The following is a 21,892-nucleotide window of genomic DNA, read 5'->3' as shown; positions in this document are numbered from 1 at the left end:
GGGGGGAGGAGGGGGCCACTAACTGAGGGTGGGGATGAAATGAGATTATGAGGAGAGTTGTTGCGGTCGAATTATCCGGGCTTTCCTATCTGAGATAGTCTTGCACTCGTGTGTTCTCTTCCTTTTGCTTAGCCAGGGGACTTGGGATCCTCCAGAGATCCCTAATTATAGTCGGGCCCATCCCATTAATTAGTTGAACACTAACCTGGTCCAGGCAGCGATCTGGCTTAGGGCCTGATGGATATGGCATCAATGATCCACAGCCTGTCCAACTGGTCCAGTGACCGCACCTTCCCAAAGCGGGGGAATCAACAACAGCCCGCCCGCCGCCCGCCGCCCGCACCGAACCTTGCAACCGTCAACAAACCTACGATCTATCAGAATTATCACGCCGATTCAAGACATTCATCTGAGGAACAAACTTCCGAGATAGCTGAATATTCAATCCACTCTCTGCCTCAATTGTGCGCTGCGCAGTGCCGTATCGCAAGCATCTGATCTCTATCCTGACCCTCGGATCTCAATTCAGCCAACCACGGTCATCATGGATGCGTTTTCTCGCTCAGCATCGCGCCCTCGGCCCTCTTCTCGACCCACGACCCCCTTGCGACCCAGTTCACGCTCCTCGTTCCGCGAAGCCCATGGATATGGAAGCAGTATTGGCAATGCTGGCTATACACAACCCGCCATCAATGCGTTGGAACCCCAGTTCGCGGAACTCGCAGACTCGATGGCGGATCTAGAAGCCAACTTCATGCATCTCCAATTAATGCATGAGAGCTTGACACGATTCAGCGAAAGCTTCGCCAGTTTCTTGTACGGAATGAACATGAATGCCTTCTGTGTGGATTTTCCAGAGGTATGAGACTGCTCAACCGCAATAGTCTGATCCGTATTTCACGATGGTCAATTTGCTCATTCATCTCAGGCACCGATCGCAGAATCATTCCGGAGGGCAAAGCAAGCGGAGATGCAAAGCGGTACAGCTCCATTGTTTAATTTCCCGAGTATGAGATATTGACACTCAATAGCAGCTGAAGCGGAGGCAGCGCAAGCGACCAATGACGCAGAAATGACTTTCATGTAAGTCGCCCGGAGTTTCCGCCTCTTTCCTTCTCCTTTTCGCTATCATACTGAACACATTCTTTGACCTTAGGACTACGGATACCTCGTTTGTCGAAAACCCACCGAGCATGATCTCTTCCAAGCCCACGCCAAGGATCCCGGCTTCTTCGCGCGGATCTACAAGAGGAACCACCAGAGGAACAACCAGAGGGGCCACTAGAGGAACGCGCGGCTCGACAACTGGGCGATATGCTACAAGAGGCTCTAGCCGAGGATCCCGGCCCAGTGCACTGCCCCGGGGAAGAGGCATTCGGTGATCAAGAGCAGCAGTGAATGAGGACATGAGAAGCGACATGAATTACGGCAAAAAACTTATGCGCATACAGGGGTGCACGCTCTTGGCCGCTATCCCACGCGACTGGCAGGCCCGGCGAGGACAAAGACCCGCACACATAGGACGATCTAGGTCGTGAAGATGTTGCGATGGTGCCTGCGAAGCAGACTGCGCTGACCGATCTTGGTATACGATACTGCTTGACAAGCACAGGAAAATTGGTATACACAGGTTTTTAGATTGTGTGTTGGTAGATTAGTCTCACGATAGCTCTTCAATGCTCGATTTGCATTGTAGACAATGTACACAACATTCTATTGTGAGGAGTGACTTTCGTAGGTGAATGGTAGTTGGCCTTGTTGCGAAAAGGTGTATTATTGCACTTCAGGTGATGTGTTACTTCGTACAAATTGGCGCAGGAGGCGATCTCGGATCAAGTGAGGATCCGGCGTCTTATCGCCGCCGGAGCAGCCGCGGTCGACCCTTGCGCAAAAAAAGATCTGACCTGACCTGCTTCTTGCGCCTCCTCAGCAACGAGACCCAGGACGTTCTGTAATTGTCTGTCTCTGGGATCATTGCTCTATAATAGTCTTACTCTCGCATGCTCTTCATTCTATAAGCCTCTCAGGACTTCTGGTTCGTGGTGGGAAGGATTATTGCCGAAGCAAGGCTGGACAAGAAGCTCCGTCCAGACTGAATCCACCCGCTTCCGATCCCCGACAGCGGAACCCTCCGGTGGCTGGCGGAGTCTCTCCAGTGTGTCACTCACGGGCTGCTGCAACCTTTACTCTATTGCGGAGCTGATCTATTCAGTATCCCCACTGTCTTTATATTGGATCTCATAAGGTACTGTGATCCGTGTTACAAATTATCAAATACTTCCTCCCAGTCCTTGTTTCTTGGCCTGATTCACAGACAATACTGATGTGGATGACACCTAGACCTTCCCCAGTGCTGCAATGCATGGATCCTCTCTGATCTGCAGTTGACCTGCTGAACATCACCCCTCTCCTCTTCTCTTGATTCATAGAGTCTTGACCTTGGCTGTGCCGGTTTGACTTTCTTGCGCTCTTTGTGAAAACCCCCTGTGTCGTGCGTCGGATCCGTCATGGCGACCGTAGCGACCGTGGCCAGTGTGGTCTCTGTCTCATTGCTCTCGGAGGCCGAATTCGGCTGCGGTATGTACACCCTCTAGACCATGCATTGTCTGAAATATGGTATTGATTGCTGATATCTCTACGAAAGAGCACCTGGCCACCCAGATAGGACAAGATGCCAACACGGCGGAGCAGTTCAAGAGCTCCTTTATCAAGGCGCATAACTCCCTGGCGGTCTTGCCCAAGCCTGTGGACGGACTCATTAAGAATGCTCGTTCAAAGGCCCACGGGTTCTTAAAGCCCAAGTATATTTGCTTGACATGTTCAGAAACCTGCTTGATGAGCGAGCGGCAAGCTCACACCGATAAGACGGGTCACTCATTCTGTAAGTCATCTTCGCCGAGTGCGCGGCCAACCACTGACCCTCCTAGTCATGGATTCTCGAGCTCGCAATCTCTATTGTCAGGGCTGCGGGGACTTTGTCTTCGATCATGGGCTGGAAAGACTGCGCTGCTCCGCAGCAGAAAGTGCCTTGCAAGGTAAGCATGCGCGCTCACCGGACTCATTGCCATGGGCGCTAAAATCGCACACAGTCGCCAAGAAACGTCGATTTAGCGATAGTTCAGCAGATGAGCTATACATTCGGAGCAATGCCACCAAACGTCCCTGCGCAAAACAGGGCGTCAGGGGCTTGTTCAACTTGGGCCAGACCTGTTATCTGAATGTCATCCTGCAGACTCTCCTACACGATCCAATCCTCAGCACATATTTTCTAGGAGATGGTCACCAGCCGCATGACTGTACTATTCCCGACTGTGTAGGCTGTGCAGTCGCTGAAGCATTTGCCGACTTCAACAGCATCGACAAGGCCGAAGGGTTTACTGCTTTGAATCTTCTTGTGGCGTCATGGCGCTCGAGTCCCGTATGTGCACCATGGTTTTCATTCTAATAGTCTCGCTAACATGTCATGCACTACAGACACTAGCCGGCTATCAGCAACAGGACGCTCACGAGTACTATCAATTCCTCGTGGATAAACTCCATGCAAGCACCGAGGACCACCACGAGAACCACCAGAAGGGATGTCCTTGCTTCTTCCACAAGACATTCTACGGCAAGCTCCGTAGTAGCGTGACATGCGACAAGTGTGGCAATGTCACCAAAACCGAGGACCCGATGGTGGACCTCAGCCTCGATGTACAGGTGAAGAAACGAGCCATGGGTGGTGGGGTTGGTTCGTCGACCCCAACGCTGAGTGGTTGCCTTGAGAGTTTCACCTCCCCGGAGAAGCTCATGGCAGGCGTATACAACTGCAGCCAGTGCAACGGGGGCTCTCAGAAGGCGACCAAGCAGTTGCGGATCAAGAAACTGCCGGCCATCTTATGCATGCAGCTCAAGGTACAACTTTCCAACCCCCACAAATCCTTACCAGTCTAGACTAACCCAAAAATCCCAGCGATTCGAGCACAGCGCCTCTGTCTCCGAGAAACTCGAAGGCCGGATTGAATTTCCGCTTTCCATCAACATGCTCCCGTACACGACGAATCCACACTCCAAGGTTGACAAAGCACGCTTCATGTATGACCTCTCATCCGCCGTCGTGCACAAGGGCAAGCTGGATTCGGGTCACTATTACGTTTACTGCCGCCAAGGAGACGAGGTAAGACTTCTCCCCTTGATCCTTCCAATGCACTTCCGCCCCTCTCAATCCTTCCTTCATCCCGTCACCCTCTTCGCCTAACTACTAACCCCAAACCAAAACAAGCAGTGGATGCTCTTCAACGACGACCAAGTAACACCAGTGGCCGAGGCAGACGTCCTCAACGCAGACGCCTACCTCCTATTCTACAACCTCCGATCCCTGGCCTCTGCACCACACTAACAACACACGTCTAGTTGCTCTCAGGCTCTTTCCTTTACATATTCATCTTCTACCTCACACCCCCTGAAACCTGCCGCATCGATTCCCCATCCCGGTACATATCGTCATCATCATCATCGATAGCTCAATAATCCCTCCCACTATTCCCAATTCCATTCACGGCGGACCTTTTGCCATTCATTCTTATATTCTGACTTATTACTTTGGTGACCCACATCGCAGTCTGTTCTTAAGTGACTCCAGTTTCCAGCACCAAAATCCCTCCTGGAGTATGAAACCTGGGTCCGGGACCATGGAGTTAGATCATCCCCCCCCGTGTTGTATTGCCCACTTGGTTTTTTTTTTTTTTTTTTTTTTTTCACTCAGTTCCGTGTCTACTTTTGTCTTTCGCATACACTGTATGAATGAGTTTGGGGGGCGGTGAAATTTCCAAATCGGCATAGCATATGATTCATAGCCATAGCACTATTTGCACTCGTTAGAAACCCTTTTTGAGCTCTGGTTGATACGTGATAGGAGATAGGTTGGTAGGGAGGTAGGGCGGGCAAGGAAGTATCCTCTGCATGTCTTTCTTGGGGGTCTTTTTTCTCCAGCGTTGTGGAGGCTATTTTGGGATATGGCTTGCATCCGATATGGGGTCTTCGGTAGCATACCTAGTATTTAGCAACTTGAACCTTGAAGGGAAAGAAGAATGTATACTTCCATCCAAACTGGGGTCTGTGATTGGCTTGTGGACTGGCTCCTTTGGAGCTACCGAGGTTCCAATCCGATAGCACAGTACGGTGTCAGGTGGGTGCCTGGCTAGAGCTAAATGGGTACAGTATTGTTCAGGGGCGCCGCGGGCATTCAACTACACTACGAGACGGGCGATGCGGTCTCCAACTTAACCACTACGATCAAGACATCGGAGGAACCGCAAAGACCACAGGACAGATGGAGAAGGGTCCCATAATGCACACGATAGGGATCAGTCCAGCACGAAGCAGCCCCAACGGGACGGAGCCCACGCTTAGATATGCCAGCCAGACCCCATGCGGTGACTCGCTTGCATCGCAAAAAACCAACCCAGACGATCGATCAAGTTGTCCGAAGGCATTGTTGGGGAACACAGCAAGAAAAGAAAAGCAGATGAAGCATCCCTCAATTTTTAAGATTTCATTTCTTGTTTTTCTCTCGTTTCTCCGCTCTCTAAAAAATTCAAAATCCTCCCCGAGTACCAGATGAGTCCCCAGTCCGGAATTTGCTTTGTTTTCAAGAGCAAATCCTAAGCCATTGTCCGAGCGGATTGGGGGGTTGTAGAGAAGTTCAAGGATTCGCGGCGATTCTCTGGAGTTGTTCGAAAGAGAGAGAACAAGAAAAGGAAGAATTCCTCCTCTCCATTTCATCACTTCATTTTGGTACCGAGCGCCCGAGCACGTGAAAGAGATCCGTCGTGAACAAAGGAAAATTGAATTCGGAAGAAGGAAGGAATTTAACGGAACTGAAGGAGGTGAGGCATTAGCTAAGGTTGTTCGGGTGGGTTGGTGTGTGCATGTTGTGTGATGTGCAGGATATCCATGTGTGCCGTCGCCCTTTCGAACTTGTCTTCTCGTCGTTATATTGTTTTGATTCCCCTTTCCTCCGGTGTTGAGTATGTCGAGTCCATTTCCACGGTCGCAAGCAATGATGTGTATCCTCCAATCGCGGGCGCAGGTTGCATGGTAGAGCAAGGTGTGTAGGTGAAGATGAAAACCAACCTTGTAGAAACCGATGTCCGAGGCCTTCTCACGGAAGCACTGACGGCAGATGTTCATCTGTAATGCATTCTCAATCAGTTCACCAGTCCCAAAGATTCGAATCGATCCAACTAAGAGTATATCAGGTGTTCCATACCCCGTACTTGCGGATGAGACCGGCGCGGTGGGAGCAGACACGGCTGTATTTTAATCGAGCATAAATCAGTCATTTGTCCATTGGGTGTTCCTTCATTTTGGCATTCCAGTTCGTCGCGTGATTCCCCTCCTCTTTTGATCGTTTCTCTTCGCAGTTTCCAGATTTCAGGGGGATTAAACACACCATCCACGGGAGCCCTTGCCGAACCTATACAACGAATCTCCGTTAGTCTCACGAAATATACCCTCAATTTTTCAATCGGATCGCGTCGAACAGGGAGCACTTACTGGCGGGGACGGCTGTACCAAACAGACTCGTGAGTCATCTTGAATTTTCTGAGGCGAGAGAAAACCTGGGGGATGAGGTCGGGTGTTTGGGCAGGCGGATTTGTCGTCGGCTGGGCGTTGAGGGGATTCAGACAAAAAGGCTAGGGTTGAAATTCCGTTGTGTGCTTTCCTGCGCTTGCCCGGTCGGCGGGCTCGGACCACCTCGCTTGCGGGCCACTAAGCCTGTTTGGGCTGCTCAATCACATGATCACAATCTGGTTGATCGACGGGGAATGGAGAGACGGGCGGTGAGGGAGGCGCCGGCGGGTTTCCCTCCGCCTTTCCGGGCCTCGCTTATCATCATCCTTCCTGTCACTGGCTTTGGGGGGGGGGAGTATACATGAGACGGCCTTAGAGAGGCCAAATGTTCACGCGGAGTCAAGATGTCTTGGTTTCTCAGTCAACCTAGAGCTATAATGCTCTTCATACTGGACAGACACTCTCTTGTCTGTTTTCTGATGTTGATACTCCCGAAGTCTTTTGCTGACTGGATGGCGACGACAAGCGGTGACCCGAATCATAGGCGGAATGGTCTTAACAAGTTGATGCAGAATCTGAAAATGGATGGAACTCTTTAATTGAAGGCAGTAGATATTGCTACTCCAGGGGTAGGTATTTGCAAAAGAAGATGTTACCTGTCCTAGGCAGGAAGGACAGGCTAGGAAGGCGCACACGCTACAAGGAGGGCCTCAATCGCGACAATTGAGGGCACCGAACTCCTTACCATTGCAGGCTTCTAGTATGGCGTAAGTCTGGAGTCACGGGCGCAGTCTGTGTGTGCATGTCGATCAGCATATCAGAGTCCAATCGTGCACGATAGAACAATGTTTGCTGAGGAACTAATAGAAAAACTAGGCTGATCTCCTCAAGAGAAGCGGGCGAAGTGGTAATCGTGGTGCTTGTTAGACTAGTTCTTCACACCCCAGATACCTAAACCCCTCCACACAGCAATATGAAGCCCTTCAAGGAAAGGCTATCGATTGCCCCAGTCACGGGCTGCATCTCCAAGGGTTCTAGTTATACCTCGCAATAATTGTATTGGCTGCAAAGCGACCAGTGGGTGGTTATCAAGATTGTCCACCAAAAGATAGTCCGTCTGCACTGCAGTATACGAAGATCGGCATGGATCCTCAGGTTGTTGATCCTCCAGACTTCTAGTCCAAGACTCCGACAACTGGACCAAACTTTCAATAACTAACATGGCCAAATGCATAGAAACCACCGTCTAATCCCGTATATCCGTTACGCATTGTGTAGCATGACCAAAAGGAGTAAAAGACTGGAAGCATCATCCTTTTGATCCGAGATAAACCCGACATAGACTGACTTGCTCTGCTCGCTTCGCCGGAGACCACTTGCGGACGGGACCACCCGCTAGCTTCGTCCAAAATGGGCCTCGAAAAAAAAAAAAAGCGATTGCCGTTCTCCAAGGTCAGCTGCCATTGAGGTATCGGTGCTATTGTAAGTGACAAGACTTCAAGGCCAGAATCCAGGGCCAGCAGGTCCGATTTTCGCGCCTTTCCGCAGCCGCCGCGCTTTCCCGTCATGCCATGCTAGTGGGATGCAATAATACCAATTGCCAATTCTGCATCGGGGTTTAGATTGGGGAGAGGGGGAGGGTTCGGGGATTTGACCATATTGAAGTGTAGCTGTAACGGCGACTTTCGGAGATTTACCCGCCTGGCCCATGTCGTTTTCTTCTTCAAATCCAAGGCAAAGCATTTTGGTCCATCCATTCAACGTCGTGGTTGTTTGGATCGATGCCGAATTGCCGACTTTAGTAGTTTTTGGCCGGTTTTGTTCTCCCGCTCCCCTCGTTGCATCCTACCTCTTTAAGGGAAGGGTTCGGGAAGTACGGGTGGAGTGCTTGACTTTTGTTGTCCAAGGCAGAGTTGAACGGGAACATCACAGTATGCTGACTTTATTATTGTTTATTGTTTATTGTTTCGGTTTTGTTAGAAAGCCAGATCATTTCTGGCTTGCAATTCTCAAGCATAGAAAAATGCTCAGAAACCAAATATCCTAGAGATCATAGATGTCCAGATCGTCCATGTGCTGATAATGATAATGGCGGGAAAGACCCAGCTTCGATCAGCCCCATTAGCAAAGAAAATCATCCTCCTTCTCAACAAGATACTGATTCACATTAGTTCCCCAAGGGCGTGTCTTCGGACTGACCCCGTTCGTGTTTTGCTTACCCCATTGGTTATATCTGAATTCTCAAGGAAGAGGGAAAAAAATCTTTCCTTTCCAGTCAAACTCGACTTGTATTAATAATACGCCCCGTCCGCATGAAGGGGAAAGAAGATTCCCGTCGTGATGAGAGCCCCAAAAAGGATCTATCGGGGACTTGATTGGATGGTTTATGGGAAAGTCGGTCGGTCCCACTTGTAATGGTTGGAAATCGACTGAATCCTGGCATACTTGAACCCTACACCCGAGTAGGGTATCTACTGTATAGCACACAGTTGAGGGCGGCAGTGCTTCGGGGACGATGGTAGGCAGCAATGAACGCACTCTTATGCATTAATGACTCTGGAGCCCGGTGGTGCTAAATAACATCATCCAGAAATGAGTTTGTTGGCTGTCAGCTGTCCTCGATGTACTCCGTACAGGTAGACCCTAGCGAAGGGGCTCGGGATTTGTGCACACGGCTCTGTGCACTGCACTAAACATGCATGAATCTTATCGGGGATGGCCGTAGCGGGCGGGTCCTCATGAGGCTGGCAGCACGGATGGTCCAAGACGGTAATGCTTGCTGCTCTGATGCCCGGCATATTGCGGGGATTGCCCTCTAGGCTCAAGCTCAACAAAGCTCAACAAACAAAGAGGCCAGCCAAATCAATACTGGATTCCATGCAGATAGCGATGTCAAAGTCCCATCTCCCAAAAGCAGGTCAATATGCGAGGAATCAGCTCATATGATGCTGCCATAGTTATCGCTCGATGATGTCAAAGCATCTTCCAGCAACCTGCAGATGATATCCGATCCGAGTTCCAGGCGTATTTCAATGAGTCATACGATGCGCATAGGTAAGCGCGTGCAGAGGAATCTCGGCGACTCGGCATCAAGTGGGAACGGCACACAATTAGGTATCAAATATTATTATTCTTGAGAAGTCAAAAAGAAACGAGACGGGATATTCCACCAGGTCATGCGAGTTGCTGGTTTGCGGCGCGGTGGGCGTGTCTCCAAGAAGAACCGGTGCGTGTCGTTTGGTGGGTTGTTGTGCCTGCTTAGGGGACTGGTCTGTGTCGGTTTCCCATAGCTTGAGTCTAGTCCTTTGGCAGCTTGGTTCGCCCGGCTTTTGAATAACATCATTTTTTTCACCTTCTTTTTTCTTCTTCCGGTCTTTCCAGTCCTGCATGTTACCAATCTTGCTTAACCAGCTCGGATTCGACGTGGTTGTTCCAAATCACTCTCCACTGCGCGGTGGTTTTCCCAGCCCTACCCACCTGCGAAGTAGCTGCAATGAGCTCATTATGTATCAACGGCAGGGCTGTTCACACGATGACAGCTCCTCGACGGGCTCCGTCGATCTCAAGGCGGTCAAGCCAGCCTCCCTTCCAGACTACCCGCAAGAAGGCGCTCTGGCGCTCTGGCGGAAGAGCGCGGATGCAGGTGCTTCCTTAAGTCCGTGCTAAAAGGTGACGCCAAGCCACGATCGCCAGTTGGGTTGTCAGACGAGAGAGAGAGAGCAAGAGGAACAAAGACCAGACAGACCAGACGGCACACAGACGCGAACAGGGCTGGGCGCCCAACGTGCGAGAGCCCCGCAGGGTGGGGTCTGTTTCCGAGGGATCACTCACTATACGCAGATAAAGAGATCGACGCTTGTTGGCGGTCGACCCGTCCAACACAAGTACTGAGTACATGAAGTATCATTAATGCAACAATGAACAACAAAACTGCCAGCTCCCTCACAATACGAGGCCGCATAGGCTCTAGATTCTGACCGGAATCATTGGAGCCTACTGTCTATCACTTAAATTTAGACGTAGAGTCAACAGTTCACCTATCCGTGAGTCGTCAAGTTCAGGCATCAGAGATACTGAGTCGCTGGCTTGCCTGCATGGTTGAAGATCGTCGCTAAAGGCTCACATATCAGCTCTTCACGCCAGCACATCCATGCACTGTGTGATTGTTTACGGCAGGTACTATACCTCTACCTCTCCCCTCACTCTAAGACAAAATTGTTAAAGTGTGACAAGCTGCTCAAAGATGTCACGCTACACCAGGATGTACATAGTACCCAAATTGTCGACGATCAGACCATAGAGATCGAAATTAAGGGACTTACTTGACTTGTCAACAATCAAGGTATACTTCGCCCTAGCCAATCACCGACAATAAACAAACACGGAGACTTGGACAATGTCTATTTAACAATGCGTGTCCATGCTTGGAGTACACAGGAGCTTCTCAGATGCCTTTCGTAGCTCGTAAGCAGTTTAGGATTGGACTTGCGCACCTATCTCTCCGGGTGCGACTTCGAATCCAGCAGTGTATACATTTATGGTAGACAGTACCTAGTTATGAAGCAGCCTGGAGCCTTGCTACACTGCCTTTAGCTCCCGTGACTCCACCACGCAAAAGTAGTATCATGCAAGGGGAGCGTTGGATGGCTTCACTGCTTAAGACCTACTCCGCGATCTGATTCGATACCGGCACTCTATCAGCTATAGGAGAGACAAGTGGTTATCATTCGAAGTCGTATCGCTGTTCCCCACTCGTGTGAATAGCTACTAGGTAGCTGTCAGGATAGAAACTTGTTTTTATTGGGCCGGATAAGAAGCGTGTGAAAATATGGGCTCACTCTAACAGAACATGTTAGACAGGAGTCAGTCTTCCCACGCGGCTAGAGGCTCCCACGCGGCTAGAGACTATCGAGATCATGTCGTATCGGAACATTCCAAGTTGGGAGAGACCGGTGTCTCTCAGATTTCATGGGTTGCCACCAATATATTAGAATGCGGGGATGGTCAGCAACTTTGGAGCACAAGTCGCCTGGAATGAACAGTCACATGAGCTGAACACACTTGAGAAGTAAATGGTTTTCGGGATGTGAAGGTTGGAGTATAGAGACCAGCATGCCTTCGTCCTCGGAGAGTAAAGAAGGAGGGTTCTAGCTCGCGATACTATCAATAATCTCCTGTCATAACAACTGTATCAATATGTCTGTCTATATGAGGCAGAGCCAGATCATATGGAACAGCAGTCGAGAATCCCAATAAAGTGTATAGGCAACAGAGTCGTTCAGTCGCCCAGTCGCCGACAGCTTAACACCATGAGTAAGAATGAGTTAGATTGAGTAGTTAGTTCAAGGCACATGAACAATAAGCTCGGCCAGACAGGGTTAAAGAGAGTCCGCTCTAGACCCGGCGCTAACAGTTCGGTACCTTGGAATGAGGTCATTTTCCACGGCACCTTCAGCCCGGCATGACTTCATTGCCCAGAACTCGCTCCTTCTCCCAGCTGCTCCGGCCTTCCGAGAGCCGAAGCACTCCCCAAAACCTTTGTTAGATTTTGTCTCTCCCTAAGTGATCCAATGATACCTTTTCGATTGGAAGTATCACCCTAAATCTGACTTATCATGTGCCAGCACATTTGCTTTAACTAAGATCAAGTCTTACTCATTAGTGCTCATCATGAGTCAGGAGCAATGATGCTGAGCACAGAGAGGAGCTTAGCGAAGGACAAGTTACCAGGCGCGTACTATAACATTGCCAGTCGATCAAGATGGAAAACTCGGCAAGTCTGGAAGGAAAGAGAAAAGGAAAAAAAAAAAAAAAAAAAAAAAAGGAAAGTGAGAAAAGAAAGGAAAAAAGAGAAAATTAAGGTTCCAGAAATGGAACTAATGATCGTTCCAGCGATCATCTAGTCACTTAGTGCCAACAAAAAATAATGCTCACTAATTCTACCGTACTGAGAGACACCTCATGATGACGAGCGGGAAGCACTGAATAAGAACAATGAAGACACACCTGTAGCAGTAAACTGGACCATTGGTAGACCAAGTGTTTCTGGATGAATCTATAGCTATTTATCCAATGAGGTACTTCCTCGTACTTACTCAAAAGCTGATGGGTTAATTAGTTTATGGAAAAATAAGAAGAAAAAAAAAGCACCGAGTGACCCCTACGTACTAGTACTAGGTAACCTAGCCACTCCACTGCAGAGCTCCCAGTAGACTAATACTCATCAGTGACCTTCTGCTCCACTCCTTCCGGTACCCGGTGCTCGAGCGAGGCTGTTGTTTCCACGGCCTTTCGGATTTGTTGCATGGCTATCCCCGCCAGCTCCGAAAAGGAAGACGAACGAAGACCCAAGACCCAACCAGCAACTTGAACACAGCGTGAATGTCGGTAATGATGTGTAATGACCTGATTAAAAAGTCTGGCGCAACCCTCTTGCTTTCCAGCTCTTTATTTTCTTCTCCCTTCAGTCCTTGGATCATCCATAAGCCACCAGTTGGGGTTCCCTTGAGCTCTTGGTTCTTATACTTCCAGTCCGCTCTCCCACCGCACCGCACTCGACCGTCGGTCCTTTGCATACACAGCAACCCTACCACCTCAGCTGACAACTCTCTTCCTCATTCTGGAGGTGCTGTCTCCTCGGTCTAGGAAACCGTTGTCGGGTGTCCAAGCAAGCTCGTAGCACTTGCGCTCCATAATTTCCCTTTTGTCGCATTTCATTCTTGTCGCAAACCGGATTTAAGCTTGCGCTCATGTGGCAGCGAGCTTTCCGTGCCGCGCTCGCGGCGTCCTTCTTACTAATCTCAGTTGCGAATGCTATTCCGCATGGAGATGATGAGGGAATGCACATGGACAGCGGCATGGACATGTCCAGCCACGATTCGCAACCAAAGGAAAACACAGAGTCGACGGACGACTCGCCTATGAGTTATTTTGCCTATGGCAAGCATAGCGGCGCAATCATGGCGCACATCGGTCTAATGGTAGCTGCCTGGTGCTTCATCCTCCCAATCGGTAAGTTCTTTTCCTGCTTCCAAATCAGATCTCCATCTCGCAAGCCAGGCGCACGCGAGGCTAACAAAGAGTTTGCAGCGGTCATGCTCAGTGTCGGACGATCCCGCTTTGCCTTGCCGTCGCAATTCCTCTTCCTGTTGTTAAATGCGATTGGAATGCTTGTCGGAATAATCTACAACAGCCAGACCCCGGATCTGTACGAAAACAACGCCCATCACAAGATTGGCTGGATCGCGACCTGGGTTATCAGCGCTCAAGTGATTATGTCGCTGATATTCGCTTATGCCGGACGAGGGGAGACGGAAGACAGCTCCTATGAACGCGCAGCTTTCCTTCCTGTGTCGACCGATGAAATGGCCGATAGCCACGACACCTTCCCTACTGGCCCTCGTCACTCATATCGTTGGTCGAGAGATAGCGGGCAGGGAACTGAGAGAAATTCATCCTCGATCCACTGTCCAGAGTCGCCATCGTGTGCGTCCGCATCGGACGAGTACGACGGCTTCGAAAAACCCGAGGACCCTGTCCCTGAAAACCCCCCTCAGTCACACAGACCCATGCGCATCCCCATTATTGACCGCTTCCTGGCCAGCCGTGTGCCGGGCATGGTGTCCAACCGTGTGCTCCGCGTCCTTTCGGTCATCTATAAGATCATCGACAGGATCATTCTGCCTTTCGGCTTTGTCGCTCTTGTGACTGGCTTTGTGACTTACGGCGGTATTATGGTATGATCATCGCTTCAATAATTGTGTGAACAGCTCTCGCTAACGTGTGACACAGCGCGGCAAGGAAGTTTTCAACGGTCTTGCGCACTTCATCAAGGGTGGAATCTTCGTGTGGTACGGTCTGTTGACACTAGGACGAATGCTTGGCTGTTGGGCAGATCTCGGCTGGGCCTGGAATGTGAAACCGTCCAGCGCTATTGTTGGTAAATGGAAGGCCAAAGTCCCCACTGGAGAGTTCACTGAGTCGTTTGTGATATTCCTCTATGGTGCGAGTAACATGTTTCTGGAGCATCTCACAGGATGGGGCGGCAAGTGGACTGCGACCGACTTTGAGCATGTCTCGATCTCCATCATGTTCTTCGGTGGTGGATTGTGTGGCATGCTTTTCGAGTCGAAACGCGTCAAGAGCTGGTTGAACAGCACTGTCTTGCAATATCCATCCCACATGAACGCTCACGCCTCCAGCGATACTGCTTGGCAGCTTCCTGACACTCAGGGCGTTTCCCTCAACCCTATGCCTGCATTGATTATCCTTCTTCTGGGCATGATGATGGGTTCTCACCACCAAGACAGCATGGTATCAACAATGGTGCACAAGCAGTGGGGCAACCTTCTCGTCGGATTTGCGCTTGCTCGGGGTGTGACTTATGTCCTGATGTACCTGAAGCCACCTACCTCCTACCTGCCTGCTCGTCCGCCAACTGAGATCGTGGCTTCCTTCTGCCTCATTTCTGGTGGCTTGGTTTTCATGCTTAGTGTAAGTTGTTCGCTGGCGACAATGCCTTAAAGCTAGGAATCAATTAGCTAACTTTTGTGCAGACACGCAGCGTGATTCAGGCCATGGAATACTACGACCTCGATGCGATGTTTGTGTTCACTGTCACCATGGGCTTGACCGCCTTTGTTATGGCCTACGAGATCCTCTCGATCGCCCTCAAAGCCTGGGCGGTGAAGCGGGAATCCCGCCCCCAGCTGCCACCTTATCAGTTCCCCGCCTGAGTGAAAATATTATCTACGTCGTGTATACTGTGCTTGCTGAGAGACGCTCTCTAAAGACAGCTCAGGAGCACTCTACGGATGAGGATGCACGAGTAAGAACCACACACCAAAAAAAGATTTGCTTTCTACAGCATTATACCCCCCACGGATATCGTTTATCCTTCGGCCTGGTGTTGGAGCGCAGGATTTGAGCCCTGACGATGAACATGACCCCGTTTACCACGGCCTTTCTGCGATGAATCTTGTCTTAATGTGATTACCACGAATGAATGATCTGCTTGAACCTTTCAGGCAATAATGAGGAGGATATGATGGCCATTTAGTTAGCAAGTTGATACCTGACAATCAGGGCTTAATATATGAACATTTAGTACTATGTGCAGAATTGGTCCCGACTTGTTTTGAGTTTGACTCGGTGACGAGATATGTGAAGTATTTCTATAAACATGTTTGAGACTTGCCCTGCTGCCGGGCAATTGTAGTAATACATAGTAGCTGTACAGATGCTGATCCCGGGGCTAAGCCGATAAGTCCGAAGCCTACCAAAGCTTAGCCAAAAGAAAAAGAGTGGGCAGCAAAAGAAAAAGAGAATGGCGACGATTGGCCCGACGTCGGCACGAGGAACTTGCCGCCTCGGCAATTTGGCAAGTGGCCGGTTGAATTATCACTGTCTCAATTATCTCACATATGAATGGTTTCACAAACAGAGAAACATGTTTGATGTTATAGTCAGTTGCTTCATCACACGAAATGTGGAAATTCGAAGAGAACAGGCTGCAATATGCTGCTTTGCGACGGAAATTCTAGAGTCGATCCATGATGTCAGGTGAATTCGAGGATTAGTAAGGACCACGCCATTCGGTGGCTTGCCTAATATAACCGTGGGAACCTTTCCCTAGGAGGGGCAACAAGTGGGGGGGCAATAGAGGGGAATCTCGAAGCCACTGTATGCGCAAATTACTCCAATTCGGGGCAAATTCAGGGTATATATCCAGCCGTATCTCACCGTTTGGCTTTCCTGGTATCCAACCATTTTTCATATCTTAGTACCTCTTTCAGAGCATCCACCCTTCTTCCCCCCCACCAACCTTTACACATCACAATGGCGTCCAACCCTCCCGGAGCTTGCTGTGCCCAGGGCTTCAAGCACGAAGGCACCCCCGTTGGTGAGGTCAAGAACGTCAATGGCGGTAGGTTGCCTTTACCAGGCTCTTGTGTGCAGGGAATGATCCCACTGACAGGGTCTATGCTGCAGTGGACTACTACATCACCTACCCCAAGGACAACAAGACCCCCGAGAAGGCTGTTCTCTTCCTGAGTGACATTTTCGGTCTCTTCAACAACGCCAAGCTGCTCGCTGATGAGTACGCTGCCAATGGCTACCTTTGCGTGATCCCCGACCTGTTCAATGGCGACGCCATCCCCGTCGCCGAGATGGAGGCCGGAAAATTCGACATTGGCGCTTGGTTCCCTAACCACCAGCCTGCCAACGTTGACCCTATCGTCGAGGCTGCCATCAAGTACGTCAAGGGTGACTTGGGTGTTAAGAGACTTGCTGCTGTCGGCTACTGCTTCGGTGCCAAGGTGAGCCCTCACTTCAGTGATGAGCCAGTCGCTGTACATTGTAGACATGCTAACAGTATAATGTGCATTAGTACGTCTGCCGCTTCATGAAGGAGGGCAAGGTCGATGTTGGCTTCAATGCCCACCCTTCTTTCGTTACCCACGAGGAGCTCGGCGCTATCACCGGTCCTCTCTCCATTGCTGCTGCTGGTAAGCTTCTATGCTCTCGTAGTGGAGCCCTCTCGCATCCTAATTCGTTGCTAATTCACCCCATCTTCAAACAGAGATCGACACCATCTTCACCACCGAGCTTCGTCACGAGTCCGAGGGCACCCTGATCAAGACTGGTCAGCCCTGGCAGATCAACCTGTTCAGCGGCGTCTCCCACGGTTTCGCTGTTCGTGCCGACCTTAGCAACAAGCACTTCAAGTGGGCTAAGGAGCAGGCTTTCTGCCAGGCCATTGCCTGGTTCCGCCAGTACCTGTAAATGCTTAAATGTACTGTACATAATGTGGGCCCGGATGCCCTTAGAATTTCCATCATTAGTCAATGAACAGACATGAGTAATGACAGGCTTCAGTTATGCTGCATTTCTTTATTATAGACGCCTGCAATGGTTGAAGTAAGTTGAGAGTAAGATCGAGCATCTTTGACAGAATGGATTGTTCCACGTGACCCCGGTGGTTGGCGCTGGGGAAAAGGCCGTCGGCGAGAACAAGTCAGCGTTTACTGTCCCGGAGCGAGAAGAGCCAACAAACACACTTGAGGAAGCACTGCGCCGGTGGATTTTTCCTTTCCCCTGACTTGCGGGGCAATTGCGCTAATTTGTCGATTGTATGTCCCCCTTTGCTTCGTGCGGGCTTGATTGCTGGCTTCTTGCGACCCTGTCGCGTGTTTACCTCTCATCTCTTCCCGTGGCGTGTCGGGCTGACGAAAGCAGTCATCTTTTACACCCTTGATCTATCGCTACACCTTTCCAAACGTCGACTCTCGCCCCAGCTCGGATCACCAGTCTCTCCTTGACAGACAGCGTCCACTACCGAACCGATCCACTGCCCCCTCGAACGACCGTGTGCTTGACGCCTGCAAAAGTCTCGACCGGCCCTCATTCCATAGAGACAACATTGGTGTCTAAATCTCAAGCTCCACGGTCTAGCTCGTCTCTGTGCTTTAATATAATAATTTGTGATCTACAACTCGAATACCCAACATCATGGCTACTCCGGCCGCTTTACCGCCACTGCCGTTCAACCCATCGAGGGTCCGGTCCTACGTTCTTCGCCTCCCTCTTTTCACTCGGCTTGTGCTCTTAGCGATTATCGTGTTCTGGTTACTCGAATTGCAGACGGTGTGGAGTGTTAAGCAATGGGGTTCGCTGATACCAGAGGAAATCAACATTGGCACCAGTATGAACAGCCTCCAGACTCCTGCAAGGAGTACACAAGGACAACGTACATCTGACATGAGAACACAGTGTATCGACTTAACACATACCCATTCATCCACTTCGGATTCTTCCATGCCTTCCTGAATCTCCTGGCTCTCACCCCATTGTTGGAGCGGTTCGAGGCCGAGCATGGCACATTGACTGCAGTCGCTCTGTTCTTTGGCCGTAAGTCAAATTTAGCCCCGACCATACTCCGGCTTTGTTGCTACAGCAGAGACACTAACTGCGGTGACTACACATCAGCTCTTTCGACTTTTCCGGCGGGCGCGTATATTCTGATGGAGAGATTCGTCTTGCACAGAAATACCGAAGTTTTTGGTGCCAGGTGAGTGACTCTGGCCTGGTATTGAGGGTTCTCGAGGGGCGTCTAACAGATCTTTCAGTGTTTGGGTCTTCTTGCTCTTGGGGTCAGAAGCCATAAGAACCTTTAAATCCAACCCGTACTTCAGGTAGGTCAAAAATTTCGGAACTTATGCATTGGACTCTGAACTGACGATCCGTCAGCCTTGGGCCGTACAAGATCCCTACGTGGACCTCCCCCCTGTTTGCTTGTGGCCTGGTCTCGATTTTCGTCCAGAATGCGAGTCTCCTGGGCCATCTCTGCGCCATCTTCGTGGGTTATCTGTGTAAGTACTCTGCCTTGTGCACCTGCTTGCTTCTGGTTTCCACTTTTCTAACGGACTGGATTAGTCGGTCTCGGGTACCTGAAAGTTTTCGTCCCCCCTGAGAAGGTTCTGAGATGGATTGAAGGGAAGTTGAACCTGCTGGGAAGACTGCCACACTATGTCTCGGTGGACCAGAAGACATTTGGTCGGTATGGTGTTCTTCCGACCACGACTGCCGGGGGCGAGAGGGCGACTCCCATGAGCTATCTGGGCTCCTCGCAGCGTCTGGGTGCTTGAGAACTCAGTAGACGGGTTATCCTCTAGCCTATCATTCTTGTGCATATATTATACATTCTACTATACGTGGATTTCTTTGTAATGTGTAAAAGCTAGTTATGGAAGGAGTGAATATTATTTAATGTGATTGCATTGCTTGGTGTCAATCATATCAACAATAGTTAACTTAGCGGCTGACGTAAATCCGCGGGCTGCTCTGGCCAAATCGCCGCCGATTGATGGCTCCGTACCCGTTCAGCTGTAGCATCAACAACTCTTCCATGGGACGGAGTCCCTAGATGTCGCAACCTCCATGGCTCTAAAATGTGAGTATGGCTCAATACCACGGGCACTAGTGAGAAGAGTTTCTGCGTGCTTCTTGCCATTCTCTATCGGCCCTGCTTATCCCCGATTGCTACCATCACCACCTTGTTTACCCCGGATTGCCCACCGCGGGCGAATCAACACCTCGGATCGATTCAAACTCATGCTGACACAAGAACCATGGCAGCCGCAATCCGCAAACTGCGGAGCAATCCCCATTTCCTCTTCGTCCACCTGCCGCATATTCTCTCCTTCCTCTGCATCGTTGCAGGCGTCGTCTGGCTGCTCCTCCTTCCCCTCAACGATTACTCCCGCCAAACGTACATCTCCGAAAACGCGCTCTTGCCCGGTCAGGTCCACGCATATTTCTCCGGCAGTGAACAGCACATCTTCCGGGGATACAAGAAGGAGCTAGAGGCGATCCTGGAGCGCCAGACGCTAAGTGAGCAAGACAGCAGAAACGACGAATTTACCCCGGCGTATGTTCACTTTCTCTGCCCAATAACCCTTTCCGCTCCGTTGAGAAAGGCCATGTCTTACTGATGGAGGTTTTCAATTCGAACTCAGTGTTTCCGATAAGGTCCAGTCGATCTTGCGAGCTGCAGGACTCAAAGTCGCGACGCAGAAGTACGAGTACACCTCATCGGGGATCACTCATCAGGGGCAGAATGTCTACGCGATTATCCAAGCACCGCGGGGTGACGCTACTGAAGCCATTGTGCTTGTCGCGGCCTGGAGAACTGCCGATGACGAACTGAATCTGAATGGTGTAAGCCTTGCGCTGACGCTGGCGGGATACTTTAAACGTGCGTGATTGATTTTCCGGCTTCGTCCAGCGGAGCAGCAGCAGCAGAAGACGTTTCCATTTTTGCTGACCGGGTTTACGCCTTACAGGTTGGTCCTTATGGTCGAAGGATATCATCTTCGTGTTCCCACCGGATAGTAAATCGGGCACCCAGGCGTGGATTGACGCCTACCATGATATGCAACCGGCATTTGTGCAGCCGCTGCCATTGAAGAGCGGCGCGTTGCAGGGAGGCTTGGTCATTGAGTATCCCTTCGATCATCGATTTGAATCACTTCATATTCTTTACGATGGTGTCAACGGCCAGCTGCCCAATCTGGACCTGTTCAACACGGCTGTATCGATTGCTGGTGGCCAAATGGGTATTGGTTCCAATTTGCAAGAAATGTGGGACCACAATGACAGCTATGAGATGCGGCTGCAGACGATTCTGCGAGGCATGGTCAAGCAGGGCTTCGGCTACGCGACGGGTGCGCATAGCAGTTTCATGCCATACCATATCGACGCCATCACGCTGCAGCCCAAGGGCGACGGTTGGCAGGATGAGATGGCATTGGGCCGTACCATCGAGGGTCTCTGTCGCAGTTTGAACAATCTCCTGGAGCATCTCCATCAGAGCTTCTTCTTCTATCTGCTCATGCAGACCAACCGCTTCGTCAGCATCGGTACCTATCTACCCAGTGCCATGCTGATCGCCGGAAACTTCACCATTATGGCCATCGCACTCTGGCTGCGGACGGGATATTATTTCGGCTCGGAGCAAACTGCCGTCAAGCCTCCAGCAGTAAGCGCAGGAGAGACGAATAAGCAAGTGGCTGTTTCGACGGAGAAGTCCGGTGCGAACACCGCGCAGCAACCAGCCGTCAAAAACGACTCTAACAGCATCATCGAGCGACAACTTGCCCTGCCGCTCACCCTTGTCGTCGGCCTCCACCTCCTCGGTCTCATCCCTCTCTACATTTTCAACAATATCCACCACCAGGTTCGTGCCCGTCCTTACCCTTTCTCTGACCAGAAAGACCTCACATGCTAACCTCAAACCACAAGTACTACCCAACCGCAACCTACGCCAGCATCGCCATCAACGCCATCCTGCCCATCGCACTCGCAGCCTCCCTCACCCGCGGCCTGACGACCACCCTGCGGGAACAGTCGCAACAATCCCTGCTCATCAAATCGTTCTCGCTCCTCGTCCTCGGCCTCTTCCTCTCCACGCTCGCCACCCTCAACTTCTCCCTGTCCTTCATGATGGGTCTCCTCTGCACCCCGCTCAGCTTCGTCAACCGCATCGACCCGCGCACCGCCTCCCGCCCCCTGCGGGCCGTGCTCGCCGTCGCCGGCCTCGTCCTCTTGAACGTGCTGTCCCCGCCCGTCGTCCTTCTCGTGGCGTGCCGGTATGTCGGGGTCGACGTGGAGACGGTCCTCACGCAGGCGGCCTTCGGGTGGGACGTCTGGGGCATGTGGACCCAGGTGGTGGTCTGGTGTGTCTGGTGGCCCGCCTGGGTGACTGGGTGTGCTTTGTTGGGGTTCTCCCTATTCTAGAGCTTCTTGTGTCTGAAGGTTAGGTAGAGCATTATACAGA

General features: G+C 50.8%; 6 protein-coding genes across 6 annotated transcripts; 5 read left to right on the top strand and 1 right to left on the bottom strand.

Annotated features, from left to right (window-relative positions):
- The first annotated feature begins 342 nt into the window (after positions 1 to 342).
- On the top strand, positions 343 to 1,715 carry BO72DRAFT_453326 (DASH complex subunit DAM1). Its single transcript, XM_040945955.1, has 4 exons — positions 343 to 859; positions 929 to 980; positions 1,032 to 1,083; positions 1,157 to 1,715. Exons 1-4 carry the CDS (start codon positions 545 to 547, stop codon positions 1,380 to 1,382), a joined length of 645 nt encoding a protein of 214 aa, XP_040795865.1. The 5' UTR covers positions 343 to 544; the 3' UTR covers positions 1,383 to 1,715.
- Positions 1,716 to 2,507: 792 nt separating this feature from the next.
- BO72DRAFT_501565 (putative ubiquitin C-terminal hydrolase Ubp8) lies at positions 2,508 to 4,378 on the top strand (the record flags this gene model as incomplete). Its single annotated transcript, XM_040948995.1, has 7 exons — positions 2,508 to 2,577; positions 2,645 to 2,881; positions 2,928 to 3,035; positions 3,090 to 3,418; positions 3,475 to 3,894; positions 3,953 to 4,156; positions 4,265 to 4,378. 7 exons carry the CDS (start codon positions 2,508 to 2,510, stop codon positions 4,376 to 4,378), a joined length of 1,482 nt encoding a protein of 493 aa, XP_040795864.1.
- A 1,460-nt stretch (positions 4,379 to 5,838) lies between these two features.
- Positions 5,839 to 6,609, bottom strand: BO72DRAFT_453323 (40S ribosomal protein uS14). The gene is made up of 5 exons (XM_040945954.1): positions 6,538 to 6,609; positions 6,434 to 6,457; positions 6,251 to 6,293; positions 6,115 to 6,171; positions 5,839 to 5,858 (listed from the first exon to the last, which is right to left on the bottom strand). Exons 1-5 carry the CDS (start codon positions 6,573 to 6,575, stop codon positions 5,850 to 5,852), a joined length of 171 nt encoding a protein of 56 aa, XP_040795863.1. The 5' UTR covers positions 6,576 to 6,609; the 3' UTR covers positions 5,839 to 5,849.
- Positions 6,610 to 12,813: 6,204 nt separating this feature from the next.
- Positions 12,814 to 15,497, top strand: BO72DRAFT_453316 (Ytp1 family protein). The gene is made up of 4 exons (XM_040945953.1): positions 12,814 to 13,566; positions 13,645 to 14,291; positions 14,347 to 15,048; positions 15,111 to 15,497. Exons 1-4 carry the CDS (start codon positions 13,305 to 13,307, stop codon positions 15,288 to 15,290), a joined length of 1,791 nt encoding a protein of 596 aa, XP_040795862.1. The 5' UTR covers positions 12,814 to 13,304; the 3' UTR covers positions 15,291 to 15,497.
- Positions 15,498 to 16,390: 893 nt separating this feature from the next.
- On the top strand, positions 16,391 to 17,459 carry BO72DRAFT_453315 (dienelactone hydrolase family protein; the record flags this gene model as incomplete). Its single annotated transcript, XM_040945952.1, has 4 exons — positions 16,391 to 16,480; positions 16,546 to 16,874; positions 16,946 to 17,063; positions 17,138 to 17,459. Coding segments are annotated over 4 exons (740 nt in total), but the record flags the coding sequence as incomplete, so codon positions are not given.
- A 607-nt stretch (positions 17,460 to 18,066) lies between these two features.
- On the top strand, positions 18,067 to 21,852 carry BO72DRAFT_390943 (Gaa1-domain-containing protein; the record flags this gene model as incomplete). Its single annotated transcript, XM_040941827.1, has 10 exons — positions 18,067 to 18,259; positions 18,328 to 18,465; positions 18,544 to 18,625; positions 18,684 to 18,749; positions 18,805 to 18,926; positions 18,991 to 19,194; positions 19,693 to 19,984; positions 20,073 to 20,311; positions 20,400 to 21,292; positions 21,358 to 21,852. The coding sequence occupies 10 exons, from the start codon at positions 18,067 to 18,069 to the stop codon at positions 21,850 to 21,852; spliced, it is 2,724 nt and encodes a 907-aa protein (XP_040795860.1).
- Positions 21,853 to 21,892: the final 40 nt, after the last annotated feature.

Source organism: Aspergillus fijiensis (assembly GCF_003184825.1).
Source record: "Aspergillus fijiensis CBS 313.89 unplaced genomic scaffold BO72scaffold_88, whole genome shotgun sequence".
Classification (NCBI taxonomy): domain Eukaryota; kingdom Fungi; phylum Ascomycota; class Eurotiomycetes; order Eurotiales; family Aspergillaceae; genus Aspergillus; species Aspergillus fijiensis.
This window is presented reverse-complemented; position numbering and strand designations above follow the sequence as displayed.